The sequence below is a fragment of the Cherax quadricarinatus genome, chromosome 5, assembly GCF_038502225.1.
Source record: "Cherax quadricarinatus isolate ZL_2023a chromosome 5, ASM3850222v1, whole genome shotgun sequence".
Lineage (NCBI taxonomy): Eukaryota > Metazoa > Arthropoda > Malacostraca > Decapoda > Parastacidae > Cherax > Cherax quadricarinatus.
The window spans coordinates 47,935,010-47,962,509 of record NC_091296.1 but is presented as its reverse complement, the minus strand read 5'-3'; the positions used below and the strand labels follow the sequence as shown (position 1 = coordinate 47,962,509).

At 39.7% G+C, this 27,500-nt stretch overlaps 1 protein-coding gene across 2 annotated transcripts in view; it reads right to left on the bottom strand.

Moving 5' to 3' along the window:
* The window catches only part of LOC128685132 (protein turtle homolog B-like), a 519,018-nt gene that overhangs the window by 274,462 nt on the left and 217,056 nt on the right, over positions 1–27,500 (bottom strand). For both annotated transcript variants that reach the window (XM_070101774.1, XM_070101768.1), the window contains one exon: positions 5,636–5,829. In XM_070101774.1, coding sequence (XP_069957875.1) covers positions 5,636–5,829 — 194 coding nt within the window. The remainder of the gene's footprint in view (positions 1–5,635; positions 5,830–27,500) is intronic.

The window sequence follows — 27,500 nt, the reverse complement described above, 5'->3', positions numbered from 1 at the left end:
CAAGAATTATGTGGATTAAAGTAAAGGTTGGATGCGAGAAGTGGGTCATAATAAGCGTGTATGCACCTGGAGAAGAGAGGAATGCAGAGGAGAGAGAGAGATTTTGGGAGATGTTAAGTGAATGTATAGGAGCCTTTGAACCAAGTGAGAGAGTAATTGTGGTAGGGGACCTGAATGCTAAAGTAGGAGAAACTTTTAGAGAGGGTGTGGTAGGTAAGTTTGGGGTGCCACGTGTAAATGATAATGGGATCCCTTTGATTGAACTTTGTATAGAAAGGGGTTTAGTTATAGGTAATACATATTTTAAGAAAAAGAGGATAAATAAGTATACAAGATATGATGTAGGGCGAAATGACAGTTGTTTGTTGGATTATGTATTGGTAGATAAAAGACTGTTGAGTAGACTTCAGGATGTACATGTTTATAGAGGGGCCACAGATATATCAGATCACTTTCTAGTTGTAGCTACACTGAGAGTAAAAGGTAGATGGGATACAAGGAGAATAGAAGCATCAGGGAAGAGAGAGGTGAAGGTTTATAAACTAAAAGAGGAGGCAGTTAGGGTAAGATATAAACAGCTATTGGAGGATAGATGGGCTAATGAGAGCATAGGCAATGGGGTCGAAGAGGTATGGGGTAGGATTAAAAATGTAGTGTTAGAGTGTTCAGCAGAAGTTTGTGGTTACAGGAAAGTGGGTGCAGGAGGGAAGAGGAGCGATTGGTGGAATGATGATGTAAAGAGAGTAGTAAGGGAGAAAAAGTTAGCATGTGAGAAGTTTTTACAAAGTAGAAGTGATGCAAGGAGGGAAGAGTATATGGAGAAAAAGAGAGAGGTTAAGAGACTGGTGAAGCAATGTAAAAAGAGAGCAAATGAGAGAGTGGGTGAGATGTTATCAACAAATTTTGTTGAAAATAAGAAAAAGTTTTGGAGTGAGATTAACAAGTTAAGAAAGCCTAGAGAACAAATGGATTTGTCAGTTAAAAATAGGAGAGGAGAGTTATTAAATGGAGAGTTAGAGGTATTGGGAAGATGGAGGGAATATTTTGAGGAATTGTTAAATGTTGATGAAGATAGGGAAGCTGTGATTTCGTGTATAGGGCAAGGAGGAATAACATCTTGTAGGAGTGAGGAAGAGCCAGTTGTGAGTGTGGGGGAAGTTCGTGAGGCAGTAGGTAAGATGAAAGGGGGTAAGGCAGCCGGGATTGATGGGATAAAGATAGAAATGTTAAAAGCAGGTGGGGATATAGTTTTGGAGTGGTTGGTGCAATTATTTAATAAATGTATGGAAGAGGGTAAGGTACCTAGGGATTGGCAGAGAGCATGCATAGTTCCTTTGTATAAAGGCAAAGGGGATAAAAGAGAGTGCATAAATTATAGGGGGATAAGTCTGTTGAGTGTACCTGGTAAAGTGTATGGTAGAGTTATAATTGAAAGAATTAAGAGTAAGACGGAGAATAGGATAGCAGATGAACAAGGAGGCTTTAGGAAAGGTAGGGGTGTGTGGACCAGGTGTTTACAGTGAAACATATAAGTGAACAGTATTTAGATAAGGCTAAAGAGGTCTTTGTGGCATTTATGGATTTGGAAAAGGCGTATGACAGGGTGGATAGGGGGGCAATGTGGCAGATGTTGCAAGTGTATGGTGTAGGAGGTAGGTTACTGAAAGCAGTGAAGAGATTTTACGAGGATAGTGAGGCTCAAGTTAGAGTATGTAGGAAAGAGGGAAATTTTTTCCCAGTAAAAGTAGGCCTTAGAGAAGGAAGTGTGATGTCACCGTGGTTGTTTAATATATTTATAGATGGGGTTGTAAGAGAAGTAAATGCGAGGGTCTTGTCAAGAGGCGTGGAGTTAAAAGATAAAGAATCACACACAAAGTGGGAATTGTCACAGCTGCTCTTTGCTGATGACACTGTGCTCTTGGGAGATTCTGAAGAGAAGTTGCAGAGATTGGTGGATGAATTTGGTAGGGTGTGCAAAAGAAGAAAGTTAAAGGTGAATACAGGAAAGAGTAAGGTTATGAGGATAACAAAAAGATTAGGTGATGAAAGACTGAATATCAGATTGGAGGGAGAGAGTATGGAGGAGGTGAACTTATTCAGATATTCGGGAGTGGACGTGTCAGCGGATGGGTCTATGAAAGATGAGGTGAATCATAGAATTGATGAGGGAAAAAGAGTGAGTGGTGCACTTAGGAGTCTGTGGAGACAAAGAACTTTGTCCTTGGAGGCAAAGAGGGGAATGTATGAGAGTATAGTTTTACCAACGCTCTTATATGGGTGTGATGCGTGGGTGATGAATGTTGCAGCGAGGAGAAGGCTGGAGGCAGTGGAGATGTCATGTCTGAGGGCAATGTGTGGTGTGAATATAATGCAGAGAATTCGTAGTTTGGAAGTTAGGAGGTGCGGGATTACCAAAACTGTTGTCCAGAGGGCTGAGGAAGGGTTGTTGAGGTGGTTCGGACATGTAGAGAGAATGGAGCGAAACAGAATGACTTCAAGAGTGTATCAGTCTGTAGTGGAAGGAAGGCGGGGTAGGGGTCGGCCTAGGAAAGGTTGGAGGGAGGGGGTAAAGGAGGTTTTGTGTGCGAGGGGCTTGGACTTCCAGCAGGCATGTATGAGCGTGTTTGATAGGAGTGAATGGAGACAAATAGTTTTTAATACTTGACGTGCTGTTGGAGTGTGAGCAAAGTAACATTTATGAAGGGATTCAGGGAAACCGGCAGGCCGGACTTGAGTCCTGGCGATGGGAAGTACAGTGCCTGCACTCTGAAGGAGGGGTGTTAATGTTGCAGTTTAAAAACTGTAGTGTCAAGTACCCTTCTGGCAAGACAGTGATGGAGTGAATGTTGGTGAAAGTTTTTCTTTTTCGGGCCACCCTGCCTTGGTGGGAATCGGCCAGTGTGATAATAAAAAAAAAAAATAAATTATATATATATATATATATATATATATATATATATATATATATATATATATATATATATATATATATATATCCTGGTAAAACTTGCTATTTTGGCTTAAATAGCAAGTTTTACACTCTTTGCCGAATAAGGCAAGCAAAAATTTGTGTATGCAAAAATTATTCTGAACCTAATGAAAAAAACTTTTTCATTGTGTTTGTTTATTAAATTATTGTACAGTTATCTAATAAATAGTTAGATTATGATAAATTAAATTGCGCTTCTTATAATAAAGTTAGGTAAGTTTTCTGATGCTCTTCTTTTGCAAAATTATTTTTTACATTAAATATATATATTTAAGATAAAATGTTAGAAAGTACTTAAATTTTAATGAGTTTTTGCCAATTGACCAATTTTACATATTCGGCAAGACATATACGCACCATAGAGAAAATATGAAAAGCACCTGAGCGGTTCCGTGCTTACACACGCATAATCAGAAAAAATGTGAGATGCAGAAGCTCATTTTCTGTTAAACACGGAGGTGATACCTCAGAGCTGGCAACAACTCACCAAGTGAGATGCTGCCTAACTTGCAATGCACTATAGAAGGAGTACAAGTCTCGATTATATATAATAACAGACCTTTTCCAATACAATGGCCAATTGCAAATAAGTGAAGCCTTTAAATGTATTAAAATTAAATTACACCAGTAAGAAGGAAAATTGGTAGAGTTAACTGAAATTAATGCCATAAAAAAATTACATAAGAAAGGAGCACTGTAGTAGGTTCACTGGCCCACTGCATTAATGATTCCACAATATTTCGTTTAACTGTAGAAATGCAGGGAAGTAATTCTTTAGCATTAGTCAATTCTACAAAAAGAACATAAGAAAGAAGGCAGGCCTACTGGCCCATGCGAGGCAGGTTCAATTCTCCCACCGGCTTAAGCCAATGCCTTAACAAAGGCCAGTATCCCTCACATGAATGAACAGAGCACTGGATTTTTGTCCAGCAGTTATATCGTATTTATGTTGCTTTAATCTAGTCTCAAGAGACCAGTTTGTCCTAGAGAAAGCCATCACAACTTTTACGAGAAGTGAAGGATACACAAACTAAAGATTCCTTAGGCGAATTTTTAATTAGTTTTATACGGTGTTGTTATATTTAAATACAACTTTAACATTAATCAAGAGCCTTTGGGAGGTTAGAGAAATTTTCATTTTATGGTAAAATCAACATATTCTCAATCTAATATTCTGTGTTAGGATCTCTTCTGTATATTTTCTTTATTTTTTAGCTTATGACAACCTGTATTACCGAACATTCATGGATATTATATGTTAGTGTCAACTTCATAGATATTTCAAACTTCCCCCGTAATACAGTTCAGGGCTACAAATTCTAAGGGCTCTGAAAAATATAACCTAACGTTCCCTAAAGTATCACATAGTAACCTACGTCACCTAGTGTAACCAAACGTAACCCAGCATATTCTACGTAACCTAACGTAGCGTAACATGATCTAATGTAGAATAAGGTAAACTAAAGTTACCTACCGATATCAAACGTAATGTAACGTCCCTTAACGTAACACAATGTAACCTACGTAGCCTAACGAAACTAAACGCAACCGGACGTAACCCAACGCACAGTAACATAAGTAAATATATCCTAACGTAATCTAGTGCACAGTAATATAAATAAACGCAACTAAACGCAAGCTAGAGCACAGTGACATAATTGAACGCAGGCTAACGTAAATTAATGTACAGCAACGCAGCATAACGTAGCTTAACGAAGCCTAGCGTAAACTAAACAAAACTTAATTTAATCTTGAGAACTTACGTAGAGGAACTGGTTATGAATATGAAATTAAAAATCACCGTTGCCATTCGGATACAAGTTAAAAAAAACCAGTATAATGTACATGTCATAATTTCTCAGAAATTTAAGGAGAGAAAAAAAAAATAAAGTTTAGTCACTTAAAAAAAGGAGACAAGAAAATCTTCCAGGAAATAAAAGACATGTTTGCAAGATTTATATTATGCAGAAGGGATATCAAAAACAAAAATTGGACACGAGTTGTGTATAAGGTTTTTCCACAGAGGTATGTTCCCTCTTGGGAAAGGGAGGAGAGCAGGTGCTTGAAGTAACTCTCTTCTTCATATCAAACCTAATTATTACCTTCCATTTCTCTGACGCTATATGTTCTCCTCCTTCAGGAGTTCCCAAAATTGGTGTTGTGCCCGGCACCTCCAGGAAATGTTTGATTAATGTTGCACCCAGTACAAAAGTAATATCACATTTGAAGATGAAGTCAAATTTCTAATTTTTGAATCACAAATTGAAGCGCAGGTGAGCAAATAGAACTCAAAAAATATGTTTTTAATTCAATGCATAAAATGCAAATATAAACTGAGCAATTAGAAAAGGCTTTGGAAGATAAGCTGAACTGTGCTTTTCATTAGGCTTCTTTGTCGCACCCGCTGAAATGTCATCTCGCACCCCTGGGCGTGTGTAAACCCCTAGGGGTGCGTGCACCCCAGGTTGGCAACCCTTCTCCTACGCGCTTAGTATTTCTTAATGTTTACACGAGTGCTGTAATAACATTTCAAGCGATCTTTATCAAAGATGACGAAGGAGGGTTACATCCGTTCACCGTGTGGTGAGAGTGGCAAACACTGTGAACTGTGAAGTCTGAAAAAAGGTGAGACATCAACTAACTCACCGTAGACTGTGAGGTTAACGAGGGCAGACAAGGTGGGTCCGTCCTGGAAGTCGACCCGACACTTGTACCTGCCGGCATCAGAGCCTAACAGAGGGTCAAGGATCAAGTAGCTGCCAGTAAGCTCTGACCTCACGCGACCTTTGATTTCCGGGTCAGCATACACCTCCTTGTCTCCGCTTTCTCGCAGGTCAAGTCTGGGGAAAGAGAGTGATGCTACAATAATAGAGAAGCAGTCGCTGACAAACATTCGTATGCAAACATTTTCTGAAGGCAACTGAACCGAGAATCAAACACATTAAACAGAAAGTGATCCTTTGATGTCATTGTAGAATTATACAAATATAACTATCCACTGAATCCCAACATCCAATTAAAAGAAGTCACGATATTGTGGCTGGAACAATTTACAAATAACGTGCACTTAGGAGAGGAAAGTTATAACGACGCTTCGGGCCACCTGTATCATTGTCAAGTTACACTTGAGCGAGATAAAAATAGAAAGGGTCAGAAGACAGGATGGGAGGGGCGAGGAGAATGAACGGAGTGGTAGCAGTGGTGGTGGTGGTGGTAGAAAAATTATTACTAGTAATAATAGTAATAACAACAGTACTATTACTGCTATTTCTATTACTACAACTACTACCTTCTTTCCCCTCCCATCTTTTGTTTTTTTCTGCATTTTCTTGACCAGTTGAGACTTGACAATGTTTCAAAAAGGACCAAAACATTATCTTAAGTTTGCTCTCGTAAGTGCGGGATATTTTTGAAACCACTCTCAACTTCACACACCTAAAACTCAAATTTCGCTAACCAGGTTGTGTCTATAACTTCAAGCCAACACCCAACAGTACCAGGATCATTCATCACTTGGATCTGATACATTCACACTTGTTGTTTCCTAGTATGACCCCTACAATACACCTACCATCTACCAAAAAAATAATGCACCTTCTTAAACCTTTTGGGCGGCTCCACTCTTTTTAAGTGATACAAAAATCTCTAAAAATTACACCTTTCATAGCACCACAGCGTCTTAATTCTCTGCACAGTATTTAAACTAAGTAATGATATCAGAAGATAAATTTACTGTCTCCGGCCTCCAAATTTCCTGCAACAATAAAAATCGTTCTTCACACAAGAAAGGATTTCCACAAATTTCGCTCTAAATTGCGATTCACGTCATCTTCATATTACATATCTGGAGCCACATACTCTCTTCCTGAGTTCTAAATTTTCGTTGTCTCTACATCTGCCTACTTGCTTTGTTAACTTTCAATTCACTTCATTTATACACACTCTCAAACTCCTCCACCATCTACAACAACTTCTCAGAATTTCCATATTTGATGAGGCAATAATGTTTAGCGAAGAAATGTGATGGAAAGTAAAACATAGTTAAGGGTTTTAAATCCAAGAAGAGAATCGTCTTTTCCTTTATGTGAGAAATCAAGTTTAATCTTTGTAGTAACGAGCACAAATGAATGTTCTAATGAATTTTCTAATGTATTTAATGCCAACAAATGTGTAAAAGAAAAAAACTCTTTTGCAACTTGAGATAACTAATTTGGAAATGTTTCGCCAACCAGGGGCTTTATGAATCCAATGTAGAGAAAGAAGAGTGGGAAATGTTTAGTAGTGTGGACGTGAGTTATTGAGTCAGCGGTTTGCTCAACATAGGTAATACCTGACGGTCTAAGATGTATTTAGCTAAAACTTTGGAGATATTGAAGCTCCCTGTGTTCTGCACGTAAAGAGTACCAAAGCAAATGAACACAGGTTTTAAACAAGGGCGTTTCTGTAAATCCTCTTTCTTCAGAATAAGTTTGGCATCATTCCACGTTATCATGTGGTCGTGACTCTTACGGTGAATAACACAGGTATTATTAAATATTGCAGTATGGCAAGAGTGCTTATGATCATTGACACAATTAAGTCGCTAGCTGTCTCATCAACATATATTTTCAAGCATTCTTCACATGGTATGACAACTCAAGATTTGGATTCAAATAGGGTTGTGAGTTTCTTGCTTGTTCAGACTCAAATGGTAGTGCTGATAGTAACTATACAACTATTTCACTTATAGTCATTGGAAATACTTTTTAGCCATCTTACTGTTGAGGATAAAATTTTTACAGAGATTATAGTAGCTTTGGATGTCGATGATTTTCAGAGCACAGCTTCCACAGTATTTAAAGAAATGAGAGTTGACGTGTAGCTTAGAGAAAGCTAGGTCAATGTAGTCACATTCTTCCTCATGATATTCAAGGCTACAAACTCTATAAGCCCTCAGAGAGAATTCGATTACTCCACGTTTCCCTCGCGTTTCCTTGATACCACTAGAAGCTCATTAAATCGTCTTTTTTGGTTGATTTCTGGTTCACTTTGAAAGACAGCCCATAGCTAAATGTAGAGAACATCGAGTAAAAGGAATATGAGGACAAATTCCTCTAAGTATAAATAACATGGAAGGCTCAATATTTACAATGCCACTTTCTATTTGAATCATTAGAGGAACTACCACTTCCAGCACTATCATTAAAAGCTCAACTAACAAGAAACCCACAGAACTAACTGATACTAAAGCAGGTGTTTATGTTATACCATGTGAGGGATGCAAGAAAGTATGTATGGGAGAGTCAGACAAACACCACAGTGCCAGTGAACCTTTTTCATAGAAATAATAATGAGCTTGTGATGTGGAATGATGCTAAACTTTAAGGAAGAGAGCTTCAGTAAATGCCTTTGTTCAAAAACTGTTATTTGTGTTGGCAATGCAGGTGCGCAGAACAATGAAAGCTTCAATATCGGCAGAATTTTTAACTAATTAAATTTTAGTCATCAGGACAAAGCTGACTGGTATTATCCGTTTTGTGCACCAAGCAACTCTACAGCTGTTTTACTGTCCCTATATTGGATAAAGTCCCTCGTGGGTGGAATATTTCAATAAAACATTATCTTTTATAAGTAGATTACAACATGAATCCGTTCATTTCTGGAATCTTCCGTTGGTTAGCAGTCACTAGTGATAGAAGTGGCTATGAAAATTGGTGGTGATTATTGGTATTAATTAAATGGCATCATTGGTATGTCACCTTTTATGATAGCTATGCGTGAGGTATTTCCTGAACAATTAAAACACATCAAAATGCAAATCGAACTCAGTTTCTAAATTCTTCGAAGACTCTAAGCCTTATAAGCAACTCAGGAAATATAATACATATATGAAGTGACAGTCTGAAAGGCCTTGACCAATAAATAATAATGATATAGCGTTTCCGGTATTGATTCTTTGTATATGTGGCTTTCAAAAGGAAATGCTGCGTACTGCTGACGAGCTACTTTATGCTCTGGCTTCCAACAGAGCTTCATTCTACTTCCTTGAGTGTACAATTGTAGTAACACTGTCTCCAGTGTACCGCACTCTACAACCTTGATTGTACAAGATGTTGATTGCCCAAGATTTTTAAATTTATAGACCTTAGGCACTCTTTTTTCCATAACCAAGTACAGTCAACATTAAGCAATCTCTATACACTCTGTCCAGTGCCATCAAGAACATTTAATTCTATAAAACTGAAAATGTGGTAAAGTCTCATTGCATACAGAAAATAAGCAATACATCATTGAATTAACAGGCTATAACCTGATAACATACCTCAGCTCCTTTCCACGTCAAATCACGTTTAGTGTTTAATAAAGCCTTCCCTCAGCTCCAGGTGCCTATTTACTGCTATGTGAACACTGTCAACAGGCATAAGGAATCAAGCAGGCGTTGCCACTGACCCTGAACTGAACTCTCGACCTTCTACTGTGAATCGGGGGGGGGGGGAGGGTTGTCTATCACAAAACTACAAATGTCATCTTGTAAAGCCTACTGGAATTTACCTTTGCATTAACAATGAAGATTACTTTCACCGCTAATATGACGGCTAATAAATTACACTCTTATTGTAAAGATGTTTTATGTCAGAAAAATTGCCAGTCTTTGTTGGATGATGAATCTCAGTGTACTGTGCCTTCCTTAGGTATCACAGGTTGAGTGACCGGCACTTTGGCCATTGAACGTGTACTTAACTATGTGGTTACATGGGTAGAGTCATAGCTCCTGGCCCCACCTCTTCGCTAGTGTCTGCAAAGTCTACTCTATCCCTACTACCAAGGCCTTCTTAAAGCCTTTTCTAAAAGTTATGTATGGATCCTGCCTCTAATACCTCCCTTTACAGATTGTTCCACTTCTTGACAGCTCTAAACTAAAGAAATACTTTCTAACATCCCTATGATTTCTGTGTCCCTTCTCTGATACATTCTGGCTACGTCCACCTTGCCAATTCCTTTCAGTATTTTATACGTTATGTCCCCCCTATTCTCAAGCATTGTCAGGTTGAGTTCCCGAAACCTCTCCTCAGAGGATATATCCCTTAGCTCTGGAACTAGTCTTGTTGCAAGCCTTAAGAGTAATAATGAATTCAAATTTAAAATTTACAGAAAACCTACAAATAACTGTTCCTATGTACACTATTATTCTTCCCATCAAGATAAAGTTAAACTGTCCGTTTTCTCATCAATGTTTTTGAGAGCTTTACGTATTTGTAGTCCAGAGTTCATAGATGAAGAAATATCCAAAATTTATGAAATAGCCAATGATCTGAAAAACCAGAGAAATGTAATTGATAAATCATCTAAAATTGCTAGAAATACTTTTTACAACCCAAAAAGGGACAACCAACCTTATTCAACTAAAAATATGTTGGTTCTCCCTTACCATGAAAATTTGGCTGATATGCCTTCTCTTCTTAAGACTTTTAATATTAAAGTTGTATTTAAAAATCTTGATACAGTAAAAAAAAACTTTTGATAAAGAATTCCCCCCAAAATGCTGACGGATGTGTCCATAAGATTCCTTGTAAAATTTGCGATAAAGTTTATTACGGTCAAACTGGTAAAAGTCTCGAACTTAGATTAAAACATAAATATAGCATTAGAACTGGACAAGATTCCAATGCTCTATTTATTCATGTGAGAGACTTTAACCATCCAAATGATTTTCAAAAAGTTGAGAAAGTTGTATCAAGCAAGTCCATGGTTGACAGAAATATAATTGAATCTTGTTTCATAAAAAGCAGTTTTGAAAATAATATGAATATTTCCTTAGGTTTGTATAAATTAGATTCATTTATAATTAATAAAATTTGGTTAGAGTTTAATAATACATTGGACAAATAATAAACCTTGTCGTGAGGACCTGTCTAGTTAGACCAGCGGACCTACTACGGTGTTCCTCTTTTCTTATGAGTCCGGTATTGTCCCGCGTCAGGTGTTTCTTTGTTGTGGGAGTTGACTGTGAGGTGTGGTCTAAGCCCTTTAATTGCCTTCCTTTGCTGTATTACTTTCATAGTTCCTTGACAATGTGAGTAGTTACGAAAGCGTTTGGAACTTCACTACTCTTTCACAGTGGTTGTTTTGTGTGTGTGTGTATATATATATATATATATATATATATATATATATATATATATATATATATATATATATATATATATATATATATATGTAACAATGTAGTATGCTATATTAAGATGGTGAATAACCAAGGATAAGTCAATATTTGGTTAGTAAAATAATGAAACATTTGCTACCTTTCCCCTTGTATACCCCATTGTTTTGCTATCTAACGCAATATTACCTTAAGTAATTTATTTACCTTTAAATAATAAATTACTTGTGTACAAAGAAAGACTATGTTATAACAGTGGTTCATTATTCCGTTTTTTACCAGTTTTTAGTGACAGCGAAAAATGTACCGTGTCAAGTAAGGCTGCCACTTTCACTGCTAATCAGTTTTTACTACCTCGTTGGTATTATTGACCTTACTTTATTACCCAGGTCTTTACCTTAGCAAATGAAACCTATTACTTTTTTACGTCTTAGACTATCCCTATTTTACTGACTTTGCTTTATTACCATTATGAATAAAAACTACCATTCTATAAGACTATCTCTTTCAGTTTAATGACTTTTATTTCCATGGCGAATAAAACTGCTTCTTTCTTGCCTACTATTCTTTAACAATGAAGGCCACAAGTCTTTGTTTTTTACTACTATACCAAATAAATTTTTTCACTTTTAGTAACATGAAACCCATGAGGACATTTCAGTCCGATTTGCACCATTAACTAGTCACAATGTCACATGAAGGGAGGAGGCCAGTGTTATTGGTTAATGGTCCCAGGAGGGAGGAGGCCAGTGTTACTGGTTAATGGTCCCAGGAGGGAGGAGGCTAGCGTTACTGGTTAATGGTCCCAGGAGGGAGGAGGCCAGTGTTACTGATTAATGGTCCCATGAGGGAGGAGGCTAGTGTTACTGATTAATGGTCCCAGGAGGGAGGAGGCCAGTGTTACTGGTTAATGGTCCCAGGAGGGAGGAGGCTAGCGTTACTGGTTAATGGTCCCAGGAGGGAGGAGGCTAGTGTTACTGGTTAATGCTCCCAGAAGGGAGGAGGCCAGTGCTACTAGTTTATGGTCCCAGGAGGGAGGAGGCCAGTGTTACTGGTTAATGGTCCCAGGAGGGAGGAAGCCAGTGTTACTGGTTAATGGTCCCAGGAGGGAGGAGGCCAGTGTTACTGGTTAATGGTCCCAGGAGGGAGGAGGCTAGCGTTACTGGTTAATGGTCCCAGGAGGGAGGAGGCTAGTGTTACTGGTTAATGCTCCCAGGAGGGAGGAGGCCAGTGTTACTGATTAATGGTCCCAGGAGGGAGGAGGCCAGTGCTACTAGTTTATGGTCCCAGGAGGGAGGAGGCCAGTGTTACTGGTTAATGGTCCCAGGAGGGAGGAAGCCAGTGTTACTGGTTAATGGTCCCTGGAGGGTGGAGGCCAGTGTTACTGGTTAATGGTCCCAGGAAGGAGGAGGCCAGTGCTACTAGTTAATGGTCCCTGGAGGGAGGAGGCCAGTGTGACTGGTTAATGGTTCCAGGAAGGAGGAGGCCAGTGCTACTAGTTAATGGTCCCTGGAGGGAGGAGGCCAGTGTGACTGGTTAATGGTTCCAGGAAGGAGGAGGCCAGTGCTACTAGTTAATGGTCCCTGGAGGGAGGAGGCCAGTGTTACTGGTTAATGGTCCCAGGAAGGAGGAGGCCAGTGCTACTAGTTAATGGTCCCTGGAAGGAGGTGGCCAGTGTGACTGGTTAATGGTCAGAACCGGACCAAAATATCGTCAGAAGTTTTATTCTCCTATTTACTGGTTATTTATGTATTTTAGCCTTGAGTTCTAGCTCATCGTATGGTATACAATAAATCTATGTACTTGCACGTGAAATGATATTTATGCCCAGAGAAAGAACATGATAAATAAAACATACCTAACAAAAACAAATATAAACCAATCCACCCACCCACCTACCAGCCCACTCAGCCGAAAGGGGCATCAAAAATATTGAGGGCATCGTCCTCTTCCCCTTCTTCACTCGCCGAGGGGACTATTTCCCCCCAAACAATAACTATAATATCGCTCTTGTACCTAATTCATTGCTGGGTAACCCTCTCCCCCCTCCTCCCCTGTTGCTGGACTGGTTTAGCAAACTGCATTTATTAAGTCTCGTAACTCGACCCGTGTTTTATGATGTGCTATAAGTAGGAATGAATCAAGGAGACAATGTAAATGATAGTGAGCACGCTCCTTCACGCACGCTCACCTGCCCCGAGGGGTTTACAACTTCGTAAAATGTCCAATTTGGATTTATTTCTGTAGAATTCGTCTATAATTCCTCGTTAACGTCTAGACTGTTTGAAGCAGACCCACTGTATATTCACTGAGAAGTGTATGCATCTGTGTATATATACAGTATGTATATATGCGCAATAAATTAACAGTAACCATATGGTATAATAATATGCTAAATGACAACAGAGAAAAATATAGCGAAATTCCAAGCACTTTGGTGATTTCTTTCATTATCAAGTAATAATAAAAATAATCGAACAGAAGACTTATATAACCGAAATGTGACCTCACAAATGACCTCACACGCAATCCCTATTCACTGAGCGTGGGAGTGTAGTGAACATTTAGTTAAGTCAAATTTAAGAAAATTTTCAGAGAGACATGTTAAGGACAGCTTAAAATCCTCATAGATTATATCCATTACAATGTATATACTAGATTATATCAGTAATAATAGTATAATAGTATTAACAACAATATTCATTATGAGTGAATTAATTTATGCAACCCAGAACTTATATTCACATTGAAATTAATAATTTTTTTTTTAAATTTTATTCCAAGTTATTTAGTTCAACTATGGACTTACACGATACAACCTTGAAGGTCTTTTCAAAACCAAACGTGTGGTTAAAATCTCTCCTTGAATAAACAGAGTATTTATTTTCAAAACAGAAGAAAAACCAAAGAAAAACATATGAGAGGTTCTTACGAAGCAGAAGTTATTCAAGGAGGGAGGAGTATATAGAGAGAAAAAGAGAGGTTAAGAGAGTGGTGAAAGAATGTAAACGGATAGCAATTGAGACAGTGGGTGATATGTTATCAACAAATTATGTTGAGAAAAGGAAAAAGTTTTGGATCGACATTAATAAGTTGAGAAATCCTAGGTAAAGAATGCATTTAATAGTTAAAAATAGACAACGGTATGGGTGGGGACTGAACTCGCGGTGAGTCTGGAGTTTTACGACTCACCACATTGTTTGTTTGCAATCGTGTCATTAAGATTTCTGGAGTTAAAAATTGGAATGGAAAGTTGTTAGATGGAGAGTTAGAGGTACCGGAAAGATGGAGGGAATATTACGAGGAACTATTAAATGTTGATGAAGATAGGAAAGTTGTGATCTCGTGTATTAGGCAGGGAGGTATAACATCTTTTAGGAGTAACAAAGAGCCAGTTGTGCGTGTGCGGGAGGTGTGTGAAGCAATGGTTAGAATGAAAGGGCATATAGGAGCATGGATTGGCAAAGACAGAAATATTAAAAGCAGGTGGGGATATAGGTTGAGAGTGGTTAGTGCTTGTATTTAATAAAATGTATGGAAGAGAGTAACTTACCTAGGGATTGGCAGAGAGCATACCTGGATTTGGTTTCGGAGGTCAACACCCCCACGGCTTGGTCTGTGAGAAGGCCTCGAATTGTTCCTTTCATAAAGGCATATAAGTTAAAAAGAGAGTGACCTGGGGGACGTAGCCTATTGAGTATACCTGGTAAACTGTATGGTAGAGTTATTATTGAAAGAATTAAACGTATGATGGAGAGCAGGATTGTAGATGAACAAGGTGGATTCAGGAAGATTTGGGGCTGTGTAAACCAAGTGTTTACAGTGAAAGTTGTAGGTGAACAGCATTTAGATAAGGGTAAAGAGGCTTTTGTGGCATTTACGAATTTTGAAAAGGCGTATGATAGGATGGATTCGGGGCAATGTGGTAGATGCTACAAATGTATCTAATAGAAGGTAGGTTACTGAAAGCAACAAAGAGATTTTACGAGGACAGTGAGACTCAGGCTGGAGTATGAAAGAAAGATTATTTCCCAGTAAATTATTATAATCAAAGAAAGCGCTAAACCGACAAGGGTCATGCAGCCCTGCAGGGCAGAAAATAGTGCCGGGGCTATATACAGCTAGGTGGAGAGGGGATCAGAGGTGACGGGAGAAAAGGGCTAGAAGGGACGCTAAAGGCTGTGTGTCAAAGCTCGTATAGTAAAGCAGTTTCTGAAAAAAATAAAAAAGTCTGCATGAAGGGAAGATAAGGTAAGAGTGGAAGGGCGGCAGCGTCGTTGGAGGTAAATCGTGCGAGCTCGCTGGTAAACCAGACAAGCCACAAGAAAGTGAAGAACCGAAATAGACCTGACAAACCTCACAGAGGAATAGGAAAGCACAAATACATGAGCTCAGGAGGACAATAAATTCATCGAGGAAGTAGTCGAAGACAAGTTGAAAACAGAAGCTCATTATCTCCCGCACCACGGAGTCAGAAAGGATTCTGAAACCACTCCACTACGCGTTGTATATAATTGCAGCGAACGTGCTAAAAATGTAGCAAGTCTTAATGACTGTATGATGACCGGACTCGCACTAACTGAGAAGCTTGGAGACGTGCTTATGAAATTTCACACAAATCCATATGCCTACACGGCTGATATTTCCAAAGCTTTCTTAAGAGTCGACCTACAAGAAATAGAAATTATACTCGATTTTCGTGGCCAGAAAACCCACATCATCCTCAAAGTCTTGTGAAAACATATCGTATCAAGTCTGTATTATTTGGTGCAACATCGTCTCCATTCTTGCTAGAAGCTATTGAAGAAATCTGAAAGTCCCTTTAAAGAAATCTTAAAAAAAGTTTCTATGTGGACAATCTTCAAGGTACTGTAAATAAAGAGGATTTGAAATGTTTATGCAGAGAAGGGAACAAGGAAATGGAAGAAGCAAATATGCCTCTAAGAATGTGGAATACTAATTCAACTCGGTTAAGGAAACTTCCATGAAGCTGAAATTCTTGAGTGCAACAACATACTTGCACTAAATTGGAACACACAGGAAGACACTTTGAGCCTCAAAAAGGATAAACAATAAATCATGCAGTACACTCACCAAACCTTGTTGACTGTCAGAGGTATCACAATGTTTTGATCCTCTAGGACTCTTCTCACCAATTACAATAAAAGGTAAAATGCTTGTTGAAGATGCCTGGAAGCTCAAAATAGGTTCGGATGAGAACTTGCCCCTAGAAATGAGTCAAGCATGGGATGAAACATCCAAGGAGTTTAAACAGCTTCATCAAATTAAATTTCCCAGACAAATAGGTCATGAGGGAAACAAGTACACATTACTTGTGTTCTGTGATGCGTCAACCAGAGGTTATGGCGCTGTAGCTTACATGAGTAGTGGTGAAGGAAGTACACTAATTACTACAAAGGCCCGGGTAGCACCCTTGAAGGTCAGAACAGTACCACAGTTGGAACTGACAGCACTCTAAGTAGGTACAAAATTAGCTGTCTATCTCAACAAAGTGCTTGATCATCTCGCTATTGAAAAAACCGTGATCTGGAGTGATAATGAAGCAGTTCTCCAGTGGTTAAGAAATAATAAGAGTAAGTTGGTCTATGTACAGAACAGAGTAGCAGAAATAAAAGAGATGCAGAGAGATTATCTCTTTCTCCACGTCTCTATTCAAGAGAACCCAGCTGACATGTTGTCACGTCATGTCCCACCCAAGAAATTTATGGATAATAAATTATGGCTCCATGGACCGAAATGGCTCTCTAATGAAAATAACTGGCCTCAGCAAAAAGCTCACAGCATAAATATTCTGTTTAAATACAACAGACACGCCAGGAATATTAATTGATGGATCTAAATACTCATCTTTGGGTAAACTCTTATGAGTTACAGCTCTTGCCTTTAAATTCATTAAAGGGATAAAATCTAATTATGATTTTCCTAATTCAGAAAAATGTCTTTTCTACAGAGCATAAATTTCTGGAAACACAGAATAAATCCAAAAGAAAACTGGTATGATTAATTCTTTATGACTTTATATCAACTCAGAAGAGATTATAAGATGTCAAGGAAGAATACATAATTCTTTACTAACTAAATAAGCAATACATTCAATACTGATCCCTAAGAATCATTGGCTAACAATCCTGATTGTTCAAAATGCCAACAGTAACGTGTTACATGGTGGGGTAGCTGATACACTTTGTCACATACGACACTCCTACTGGATACCTCAAGGACAAGTGTGAAAAAGCAAATAAGGCACTGCAGTACGTGCCGTCACTACGATATGCTAGTACGTCAGTACCCAAGTTCACCTCAATATCCCTCTGAGTTTGTCATGTCACTCCATTTGAGGTGAAAGGTGTAGATTACACTGAACCAATAACATTAACTAAAACAGTTGACAAAGTTCCCATCAAGGTGTACATCTGTTTGTTCACCTGAGCTACGACTAGAGCAGTACACCTAGAAGTACCCACTGACATGTCTGCTGAATCCTTTATCAAATTATTCAGAAGGGTTGCAGCCAGAAGGTTATGTTCCAAATTAATGATTTCAGACAATGCAACGAACTTTGTTGCTGGTGCTGCTTATATCAGCAAGATCTTTGATCAGCCAGAGGTACAACAGATGCTGAATCAACGCAGTTCTCTTTGGAGATACATTCCTCCTAAGGCTCCATGGCACGGCGGATTTTATGAATGATACGCATCGTAAAACGTTGTTTAAGGAAGACTCTTCATCATGAGCGAATTGACTTAGAATTTCGTACCGCCGTAACTGAAATAGAAAATAGGGTCTACAACAGATCTATAACTTATGTTACCGATGATCTGGACAATTTAGAAGTGTTAAGTTTATCTCATTTACTCCATGACAGAAAGCTCTAAGCTGTTCCTCCCATGAATGATAAAGAAATCATAGCGGATCCTACTTATTTCGAACCTGAGCAACTTAGACGAAAATTTGGTGAGAAAATTTGGGAGAAAATTTGGTGAGAAGGCTATCTCACCTCACTGAGAGAACACTTCTATGTAGCTGGTGTTCCTGAAAATCATGCGTCCTTAAGACCTGGTGACATAGTGATTATTGACAATGATGGTCCGAGGTCCCAGTGACCTCTTGGAAAAATTGTGACCATATATCATGATGCAAATGGGATCATCAGGACAGGTGATGTTTTGAGCAAATGTGTAGTGAATAAGTTGACAATAGATAAATTAGTGCCGTTAGAATGACAGTGTTGAAAACGAACGCAGTGATTCTTCAGAAACTCTACAGACTAAAGCTGTTCAGAAAAGGCAATCAGCAGTGGAGGCGAGTAAGAAAATCAGATTTATGTTCACATACGGTGAACTTCCGCTGCCCCCAGTGTAGAGATTCTCTAGGGAGGGGGGTATCGGCCCCCTTCAGCCCTTTTCATCCCCTTTCAGCCCTGAGGGACGACCCTCTCAGGAAGGGCAGATGTCATCTAGCTTCTGATCAACAGTTCGTACTAGAGCGTCACGGCATACTTGTAAGAAACCAGTGTTGCAACCAATGTGGGTTAATGAGAGCAGGAAAATTAAGGAAAACCCTGCACCCACTTCATTTATAAGTTACTGCAGACAAGAAATCAAGAATCTTGTATTGCTTCCTGTTGCAGTTTGACAAGGAAGGGGAAAATGCTGATTTCAGCAGATCCTTGTAGCTAGAGACACCCAGGGCAGCCGCGGCTGAAGCGGGGCACGAGCGTTCACGTTGCTTTAAAACCTGGTACAGACAACTCATGTTTCACGCCATAAGAGCGGACAAAGAAGAGCGGACAAAGACATGGTGAATCGCTCGTTGCAGTGCCTCAATGACAATCTCAGCATTCGTGGTAGAACAATTACGGAGAAGTGTGCTTAGCTTCCTGTAGTGACATTACTGTGAAAAGGACAAATCTTGAAGAACAGTGTAGTGTAACCACACGAGTGTTGCAAATTTCTCGACGTAGTGGAAGACAGTGCGACATTCTTCCTAGGACACTATTGGTTCTATAAAGTCACCCATATCTGTCATAAATGCTCACGCTACAAGGGCACGGTAGGTTTCAATCTTACTTGTTAAACAAGGGAGCTGTTGTTCATGTAGACACAAGGGGAGTGAAACCGTCTTATAGACGGCAGTAATGGGCGGGCCACTGAGCCAAAAAAAACGTAAATGGCATCAGCACTCAGTCTCTGAGATATGCTGAAATAACACTCGTTTGGGGTAATAGTATACTTACCATCAGTTCTTTCACGCAGTCCTAGGGAGTGGATCTGACAGTTTCTCAAGATCACGACTTCGAGGATGGCTGCGAAGACGTGAACTGTCAGTCAATCTAAATACCTGTACAGTCCTTATCTTAATTAGTTTAGCTTGTTCCATTTCCCTACAGCTGCGTTGTGTTTTTTTGGTAAGGAGGGAACAATAGGAGAGAGACGTGTGGAGAGGATACAATAAGCGAGTTGTGTGCTACATGGTGTAGGAGGGGAAATATCATGCGAGATGTGCGTTACAACGTGGGAAGGGAATTAGCACGTGAGTTATAATGTGTGGAGTGGACATAGCATGCGAAGTGTAATTTACAATGCATGTTGAGGGGAAGTAGTATATACATTGTGAGTTACAACGTGTGGATAATAAAATAGCATATGAGGTGAGTTATAAAGTGAATGGAGGGGACATGGCATTTGAGTTGCGACGTGTGGGAATGGACAGAGCATATGAGTTGTGAGTTACAACGTGTGGATAGGGGACAGCATGTTAGTTATGACCTACAACTTGTGGGCAGGCAACAAACCATGAGTTTGAGCACGAGCGACGGAGGAATTAGCGTACGAGTTGGTAGTTATAACGTATATGAAGAGGGGGTGATATACCATGAGAATAAAAGGTTACAACGGGTGTACATTTGATGCCACACTGTTATTATAGAAATCAGAAAAAACATTCAACATTCATCAGTGTAATCAGTTAAAGGTTTAAAAAAATTATCTTGAAATTAACTAACGCTGAAATTATTCACCTGACCTGACAGTCCTGTTTATGTTCTATGTACTATTCTTCAGATTACTATGAATATTATTTATTATTATTTTCTTATTCCTATTATTTCATTATTATTATTTTATTATAATTTTATTATTTTATTTTATTACTACAACATATCAATTGATATTGATACTATTGCCATTATTATTACTATCATCAGCATCATCATGATCACGAAGAATGTGGGATACAGAAACTTTTTTAGATGTAACTATGTATGACAATGTTACTCCCATTTGTTCATGGCTCAGCCTTTGTTATTATGGAAGGAGAAAGCATTTGAAGTGTGAGCCAACAGATGTTTGGCTCCTTCATCGAGCAGTATAAAAGTGACATTTACTTTAACAGTATATAATATAATTATACTCAGAAGTGTTGCATGATGTAATATATAGCATTGTTCTTTATTGGCACATTTGATGGAAGTGAGTACAGTTTCTTTGGCAAGTGGTGTGGAGTGGTCTTGGCGACCCACTCCTTCCACTCCTGTCAACCCCTGAGTACCCAAGTCTTCCCCCAGTCAGTATGCTATAAGCAACTCAGGGGAACATCCCTCTCTCTCTCTCTCTCTCTGTCTCTCTCTCTGTCTCTCTCTCTCTCTCTCTGTCTCTCTCTCTGTCTCTCTCTCTGTCTCTCTCTCTCTTCCTGTGTGAATTAGTCAATAGTTTCAATTTTTTTGTACTCACGTATTCTGTCTCTCCTGCCAATTCCAACCTGTCAGTTGAGTTAAATGTTACTAGTTACCTTGTCAGCGAGTCGCGCGCGCGGGCGTGTGTGTGTGTGTGTGTGTGTGTGTGTGTGTGTGTGTGTGTGTGTGTGTGTGTGTGTGTGTGTGTGTGTGTGTGTACTCACCTAGTTGAGGTTGCAGGGGTCGAGTCCAAGCTCCTGGCCCCGCCTCTTCACTGGTCGCTACTAGGTCACTCCCTGAGCCGTGAGCTTTATCATACCTCTGCTTAAAGCTATGTATGGATACTGCCTCCACTACATCGTTTCCCAAACTATTCCACTTCCTGACTACTCTGTGGCTGAAGAAATACTTCCTAACATCACTGTGATTCATCTGTGTCTTCAACTTCCAACTGTGTCTCCTTGTTGCTGTGCACCATGTCTGGAACATCCTGTTTTTGTCCACCTTGTCAATTCCTCTCAGTATTTTGTACGTCGTTATCATGTCCCCCCTATCACTCCTGTCCTCCAGTGTCGTCAGGTTGATTTCCCTTAACCTCTCCTCGTAGGACATACCTCATAGCTCTGGGCCTAGTCTTGTTGCAAACCTTTGCACTTTCTCTAGTTTCTTTACGTGCTTGGCTAGGTGTGGGTTCCAAACTGGTGCCGCATACTCCAACATGGGCCTAACGTACACAGTGTACAAGGTCCTGAACGATTCCTTATTGAGATTTCGGAATTCTGTTCTGAGGTTCGCTAGGCGCCCATATGCTGTAGCAGTTATTTGGTTGATGTGCATTTCAGATGTGCCTTGTGGAGAAATTTTCTCCAGGAGGGGGGTATCAGCCCCCTTCAGCCCCTTTCAGCCCTGAGGGGCCCAGCCCTCTCAGAAGGGGCAAGCATTTTGTTTACTGCTACAGCGAGTAATTGATAGCAGATGCAGTACGAGTACGGGACGTGGTCGCTTCGACCGACGCTCCTTGCAGTGTTGCCAAGTGTAGTTTAATAAGAGACAGTCCATCTCTTACCTTAGCAGGACAATTAAGGAAAATCCTGCTCCCACTTCATTACCATGGTAGAGATAGTGTATAGTTGTCGTCTATGCTTAAGACAGCAAGAATCAAACATTCTGCTTTGCTTCATGGAGGAAGTGGCAAGGAAGTAAAAGTACTAGGTCAGCTTTTCCTGTGTGCTGGGGGCAGTGACGGCGTCGGGTGCTGTGGCGTCTTCAGATTACTTTTGACTCTACCGAGAGTGACACTGACGCCAGGATAACCAACAAAGAACACTGATCTGTGCGTTAGTGTGAACAAAGTGTCTCATAAAACAATAAACACTTAAGAGAAGTGTGATCAGCTTCTTTAGTGATAAGATTGTGAACAATAAAGACAAATCTTGTGGAACATAGTGTACCAGTGTGCGTATTCCTAGACTATGGAAGACGTGGACATCCAAGGACACTTCAGCTTCTATCAAGTCACCGATACCTGTCGAAGGTGTGAAGAACACCATAGCTCACGCTACAAGAGCAAGGTAGGTTACGAATTTCTTGTAGTACGGGGGACTGCACAGTTCTTGAGTCGCAAGGAGTTTGTAATCAACCTATAGTCGGCAGTTAGGTGCAGACTTTTGAGTCCACACAAGTAAGTTTGTCAGCCATCAGTGAATGAAATATGCTGACATAACACCCCCTAGGGGTAAATTATTGTTTACATAATAGGATCTATTCCAGCCCGTTGAGAGATGATCATGACAACAATTCAAGACCTCGTCTGCAGGGGCGGCTGTGTAGACGATTTGCTGTCTTTTATCAGCTAAGTGTTCCCTATGTTTAAATTTATAAATTATATCTTAGTTGGTAAAACCATTTCTCAACATGCCCGGTTTTATACTCACCCCAAGATCTTTTTCCGTGAGCGAGATTTGTAGTCTCTAGCCCCCTAGACTGTACTCCGTCTGCGGTCTTCTTTGCCCTTCCCAATCTTCATGACTTTGCACTTGGTGGGGTTGAACTCCAGGAGCCAATTGCTGGACCAGGTCTGCAGCCTGTCCAGATTGCTTTGTAGTTGTGTGTGTGTGTGTGTGTGTGTGTGTGTGTGTGTATATATATATATATATATATATATATATATATATATATATATATATATATATATATATATATATACATATTATTTATTAACACGACGGCCGATTCCCACCAAGGCAGGGTGGCCCGAAAAAGAAAAACTTTCATCATCCACGCCACATTCTTGCCAGAGGGTTGCTTTACACTATTAACGCCTCTCCTTTAGAGTGCAGACACTGTACTCCCAACAACCACTGAAAAAATAGTGAAATTAAAAGCGCTTTTGTAACTTCTCACATTTTCAAGGATCTATATGAACTATATAGTTCCTTGATAACATAAGAAACCACGAAAGCGATTGGAATTTCACTGTCTATTCGCAGTGGTTGTTCTGCACATTGTGATCTTACTGTATATATTATATATATATATATATATATATATATATATATATATATATATATATATATATATATATATATATATATATATATATATAGAGAGAGAGAGAGAGAGAGAGAGAGAGAGAGAGAGAGAGAGAGAGAGAGATAAATAATATAAAAACTTTCAAAACGAAATATGCCAAGCCAGTAATTATCTCCTTTCAATGCAGTTAATGCACATATAAGTTAGGCCAAACACCTTAACTACTGGGAACGCTTGGAAGCACTTAACTTGTACTCACTGGAACGCAGGCGAAAGAGATACATTATAATCTACACCATGAAAATCCTAGAGGGACTGGTCCCTAATCTGCACACAGAAATCACTCCCTACGAAAGCAAAAGACTTGGCAGGCGGTACAACATACTCCCAGTGAAACGTAGGGACGCCATTAGTACACTAAGAGAAAACACAGCAAGTGTCCTGGGTCCAAGACTGTTTAAAAGCCCTCCAACCAGTCATAAGCGGAATTACCAGTAGACCCCTGGCTCATTCAAGAGGGAGCTGGACATATACCTAAAGTCAGTGTTGGATCAGACGAGCTGTGGTTCGTACGTTGAGCTGCGTGCGGCCAGCAGTAACAGCCTAGTTGATCAGGCCCTGACCCAACGAGAGGCCTGGTCACTGACCGGGCCGCGGAGCGTTGACCCCCGAATACCCTTCAGGTAGACTCCAGGTAGCTGTCCCTCTCTCTACCATACCTGTCCCTCTACTATACATGTCCCTCTACCATACCTGTCACTCTACCACAGCTCTCTCTCTATATAATCGTCTCTCTACCAAAGCTCTCTCTCTCTCTCTCTCTCTCTCTCTACCATAATTGTCTTTCTACCTTAGCTGTCTACCATAACTATCTCCATCACAGCTCTCTCTTCCATAACTCTCTCTACCATGGCTGTCTCTCTACCATAGTTGTCCCCCTTTCTACCATAGATGTCCCACTCTACTACAGCTCTCTCTCTACCATAGCTGTCTTTACCATAGCTGTCTCTCTCTTAGTTGCTTATCTTCACTATAACTGTCTCTCTCTACCAAAGCTGTCTCTACCATATCTATCTCTACCAAAGCTCTCTCTAACATAGCTATCTTTATCTCTACTATACCTGTCTCTTTCTGCTATATCTCTGTCATAGCTCTCTCTCTCTACCAAAGATCTCTTTCTACCAAAGCTGTCTCTACTAAAGCTATCTCTACCATAGCTATCTCTCTCTACCACAGCTATCTCTCTCTACCATAGCTCTCTCTACCATAGCTGACGGCATTGTTTGCCAATCAAATCTTATGAACGAACGTTTTACATCATTACTCCAAAAATAAATTACCCTTTATCAACGAGGATTATCAAATTCTTAATTACAGCTATTATAGAATGTCAAACAATTAGTTGCTCCTAATTATAGTAATTTAGTGAAGATATATTACGACAGCAAAAATTAAGTACCATTCACATAATAATGACGGACACTGGAGATGTCGACCGCTGTTATGGGGGAGCGGAGAGACTGAGAGAAGGGAGGGTCGAAGCTGTGCAATTTCTTGTGCTAAATTATCCGCACGGATTTAGCGCTTCACTTAAGATTATTAAATGCTACAAGTCAATCATGTTAGATCTGAATATTTTACATTGAAAAAGATAAACACTCTAGCGAGTAAAAAAAAAATTCTGATTATTTTTTTAGGCGTACTAGGATTCAAACAGGCTGTTCCGCAAGTGTAGGTCAACGAGGCGATATATAGGCTGACCTGTATGGTCAAGCTTACCAGGGATCATACAGGCTGCCCTGTACGTTCACTTTCACCAGGGATAGTACAGGTTTACCTGTATGGTTAAGCTTACCAGGGGAGTCTGTATGTTCACGTTCATCAAGGATCGTATACGCTGCCTTGTATGTTCACGTTCCCCAGCGATCATACAGGCTACCCTCTATGGTCACGTTCACCAGTGATCATACAGGCTACCCTCTATGGTCACGTTCACCAGTGATCATACAGGCTGCCCTGTATGGTTAAGTTTAATAGTGCTCTTACAAACTGACCAATGTATTTAAGCCATCGAAAATAGCAACATACTGAGTATACTGCTGAGTAGTTTGTGATGCGGTTAAAGAAAAACACGTGTGCAAACACTAGGACAATTTTATTAGACAAGCTTTCGGTCCTGGGACCTTGATCAAGGTGTGTATTACCAAGGTTTATAAATCTCTGATGTAATGGGAACATTTACTGATTTGTAACAAGCAGTGCTTCCGGTTACTTCCTCAGGAGACCTACATAACATTCTTCCCTACACGTCGTCCATCTTTTCGTCAATATTTCACTACTTGAGAACCTGTGCTACATCATCGAAAACGTTGATGACTAAAGATAGGCCAAAAATAGAATTGATGTTGATACTAGATTACGGGCGACCACTGCTCTCAGGAATGTTATGGTCAGTGACACAGAGGTTTACTTTGTTAACTGAGGTTAAGTTTGTTAAGTGAGGTCCAGCAAGTTAACTGGGTTGAAGTGGATTAAATTTTAACAACACATTTAACCGAGTTCAAGCCTGTTAAATGAGATCAAGCTGGTTAACAAATATGAAGCTGATTAGTTAGGAGGACGCTGGTTGAATGAGTCGAGCCAATCATTCTAGTTTATACAGGTCAAAATGAATTACACAGTTCAGACTTACGCGGGTCAAGCTGATTTATAGAGGCTAACCTCACAGATATCAAGACGATTTACACAGGTCAGGCTAACTTACAAAGGTCAAAGTGACTTACAAAGGGTCAAGCTCACTTATTAAGGTGAGGCTGACTACTTACAAAGGTCAAGTTAACTTAAAGGGTCAAGCTGACTTACAATGATCAATCTAACTTGCTTGAACTTGCAAAGTTCAAGCCAGCTTACAAAGGTCAAGCTAACTTATAAAGTTAAAGCTGATTTACACAGTCAGGTAAGATAGACTTACGCAAGGCAAGATAATTACACATTAGAAGCTGATATATTCATGTCAAGCTTTCCTACACAGGTCAAGCTGGCTTACATAAGTCCAACAGGTTAATACAGGACAAAATCGACTTTCCCAGGTCCAAGAAGGATTGCACAGATTAAGCTCTTCCTCACAGGAGTATGGCATCTGTCATTAATCTGTCTGACATTCGTCACTAATTTGTCTGACATCTGTTATTAACCTGTCTGACATCTGTCATAACTTGTCTGGCATCTGTCATTAACCTGTCTGACACATGTCATTAACCAGTCTGACATCTGTCATTAACCTGTCGACATCTGTCATTAACCTGTCTGATATCTGTCATTAACCTGTCTGACATCTGTCTTTAACCTGTCTGATATCTGTTATTAACCTGTGTGACATCTGTTATTAACGTGTCTGACATCTGTCTTTAACCTGACATCTGTCTTTAACCTGTCTGACATCTGTTATTAACCTGTCTGACATCTGTCATTAACCTGTCTGACATCTGTCATTAACCTGACTGACATCTGTCATTAGCCTGTCTGATATCTGTTATTAATCTGTGTGACATCTGTTATTAACGTGTCTGACATCTGTCATTAACTTGTCTCAGGTCACAAACAAATTTGTAAATTATGAACAAAATAGTAACTGCAGGTAAAGCTTGACCAAAACAAACTCCAGGTTAAGACTGAACGAAACTGTGATTCAAGATCGTAGTAATGCAGATAATGGTTCAGAGATCCGAAAAGTTTGATGAATTAGACACTTGTGCAACACTTGGGTACCTTAATTGTGGAAACGTTTCGCCAACCAGTGGCTTCCCCAGTCTAATACAGGGAAGAATGATTGAAGATCAGTAGTAGTTTGGGGTAATCAGTCCCTCAGCCTGGAGTCGATGTGATCAGTCCATTAGTCTTCAAAAGAGTACAGCATATGTGTGGAGGAGCATATATACTGCAGAAACGTGAGGTGAAACATTCGTAGATGGTGTCACCTTGGACAAATCCACAGGCGTAACTAGGTCATGTCTATAGATTAGACAAGAGTAGAATTCCCTATACCAAGATGTTGCTCTGTCTGAGAGGAATGTAGACAAATGATTCAGAGAACCGACAGGATGATGAATTACACACTTGTTTAACATCTTGGAATCATGATACAG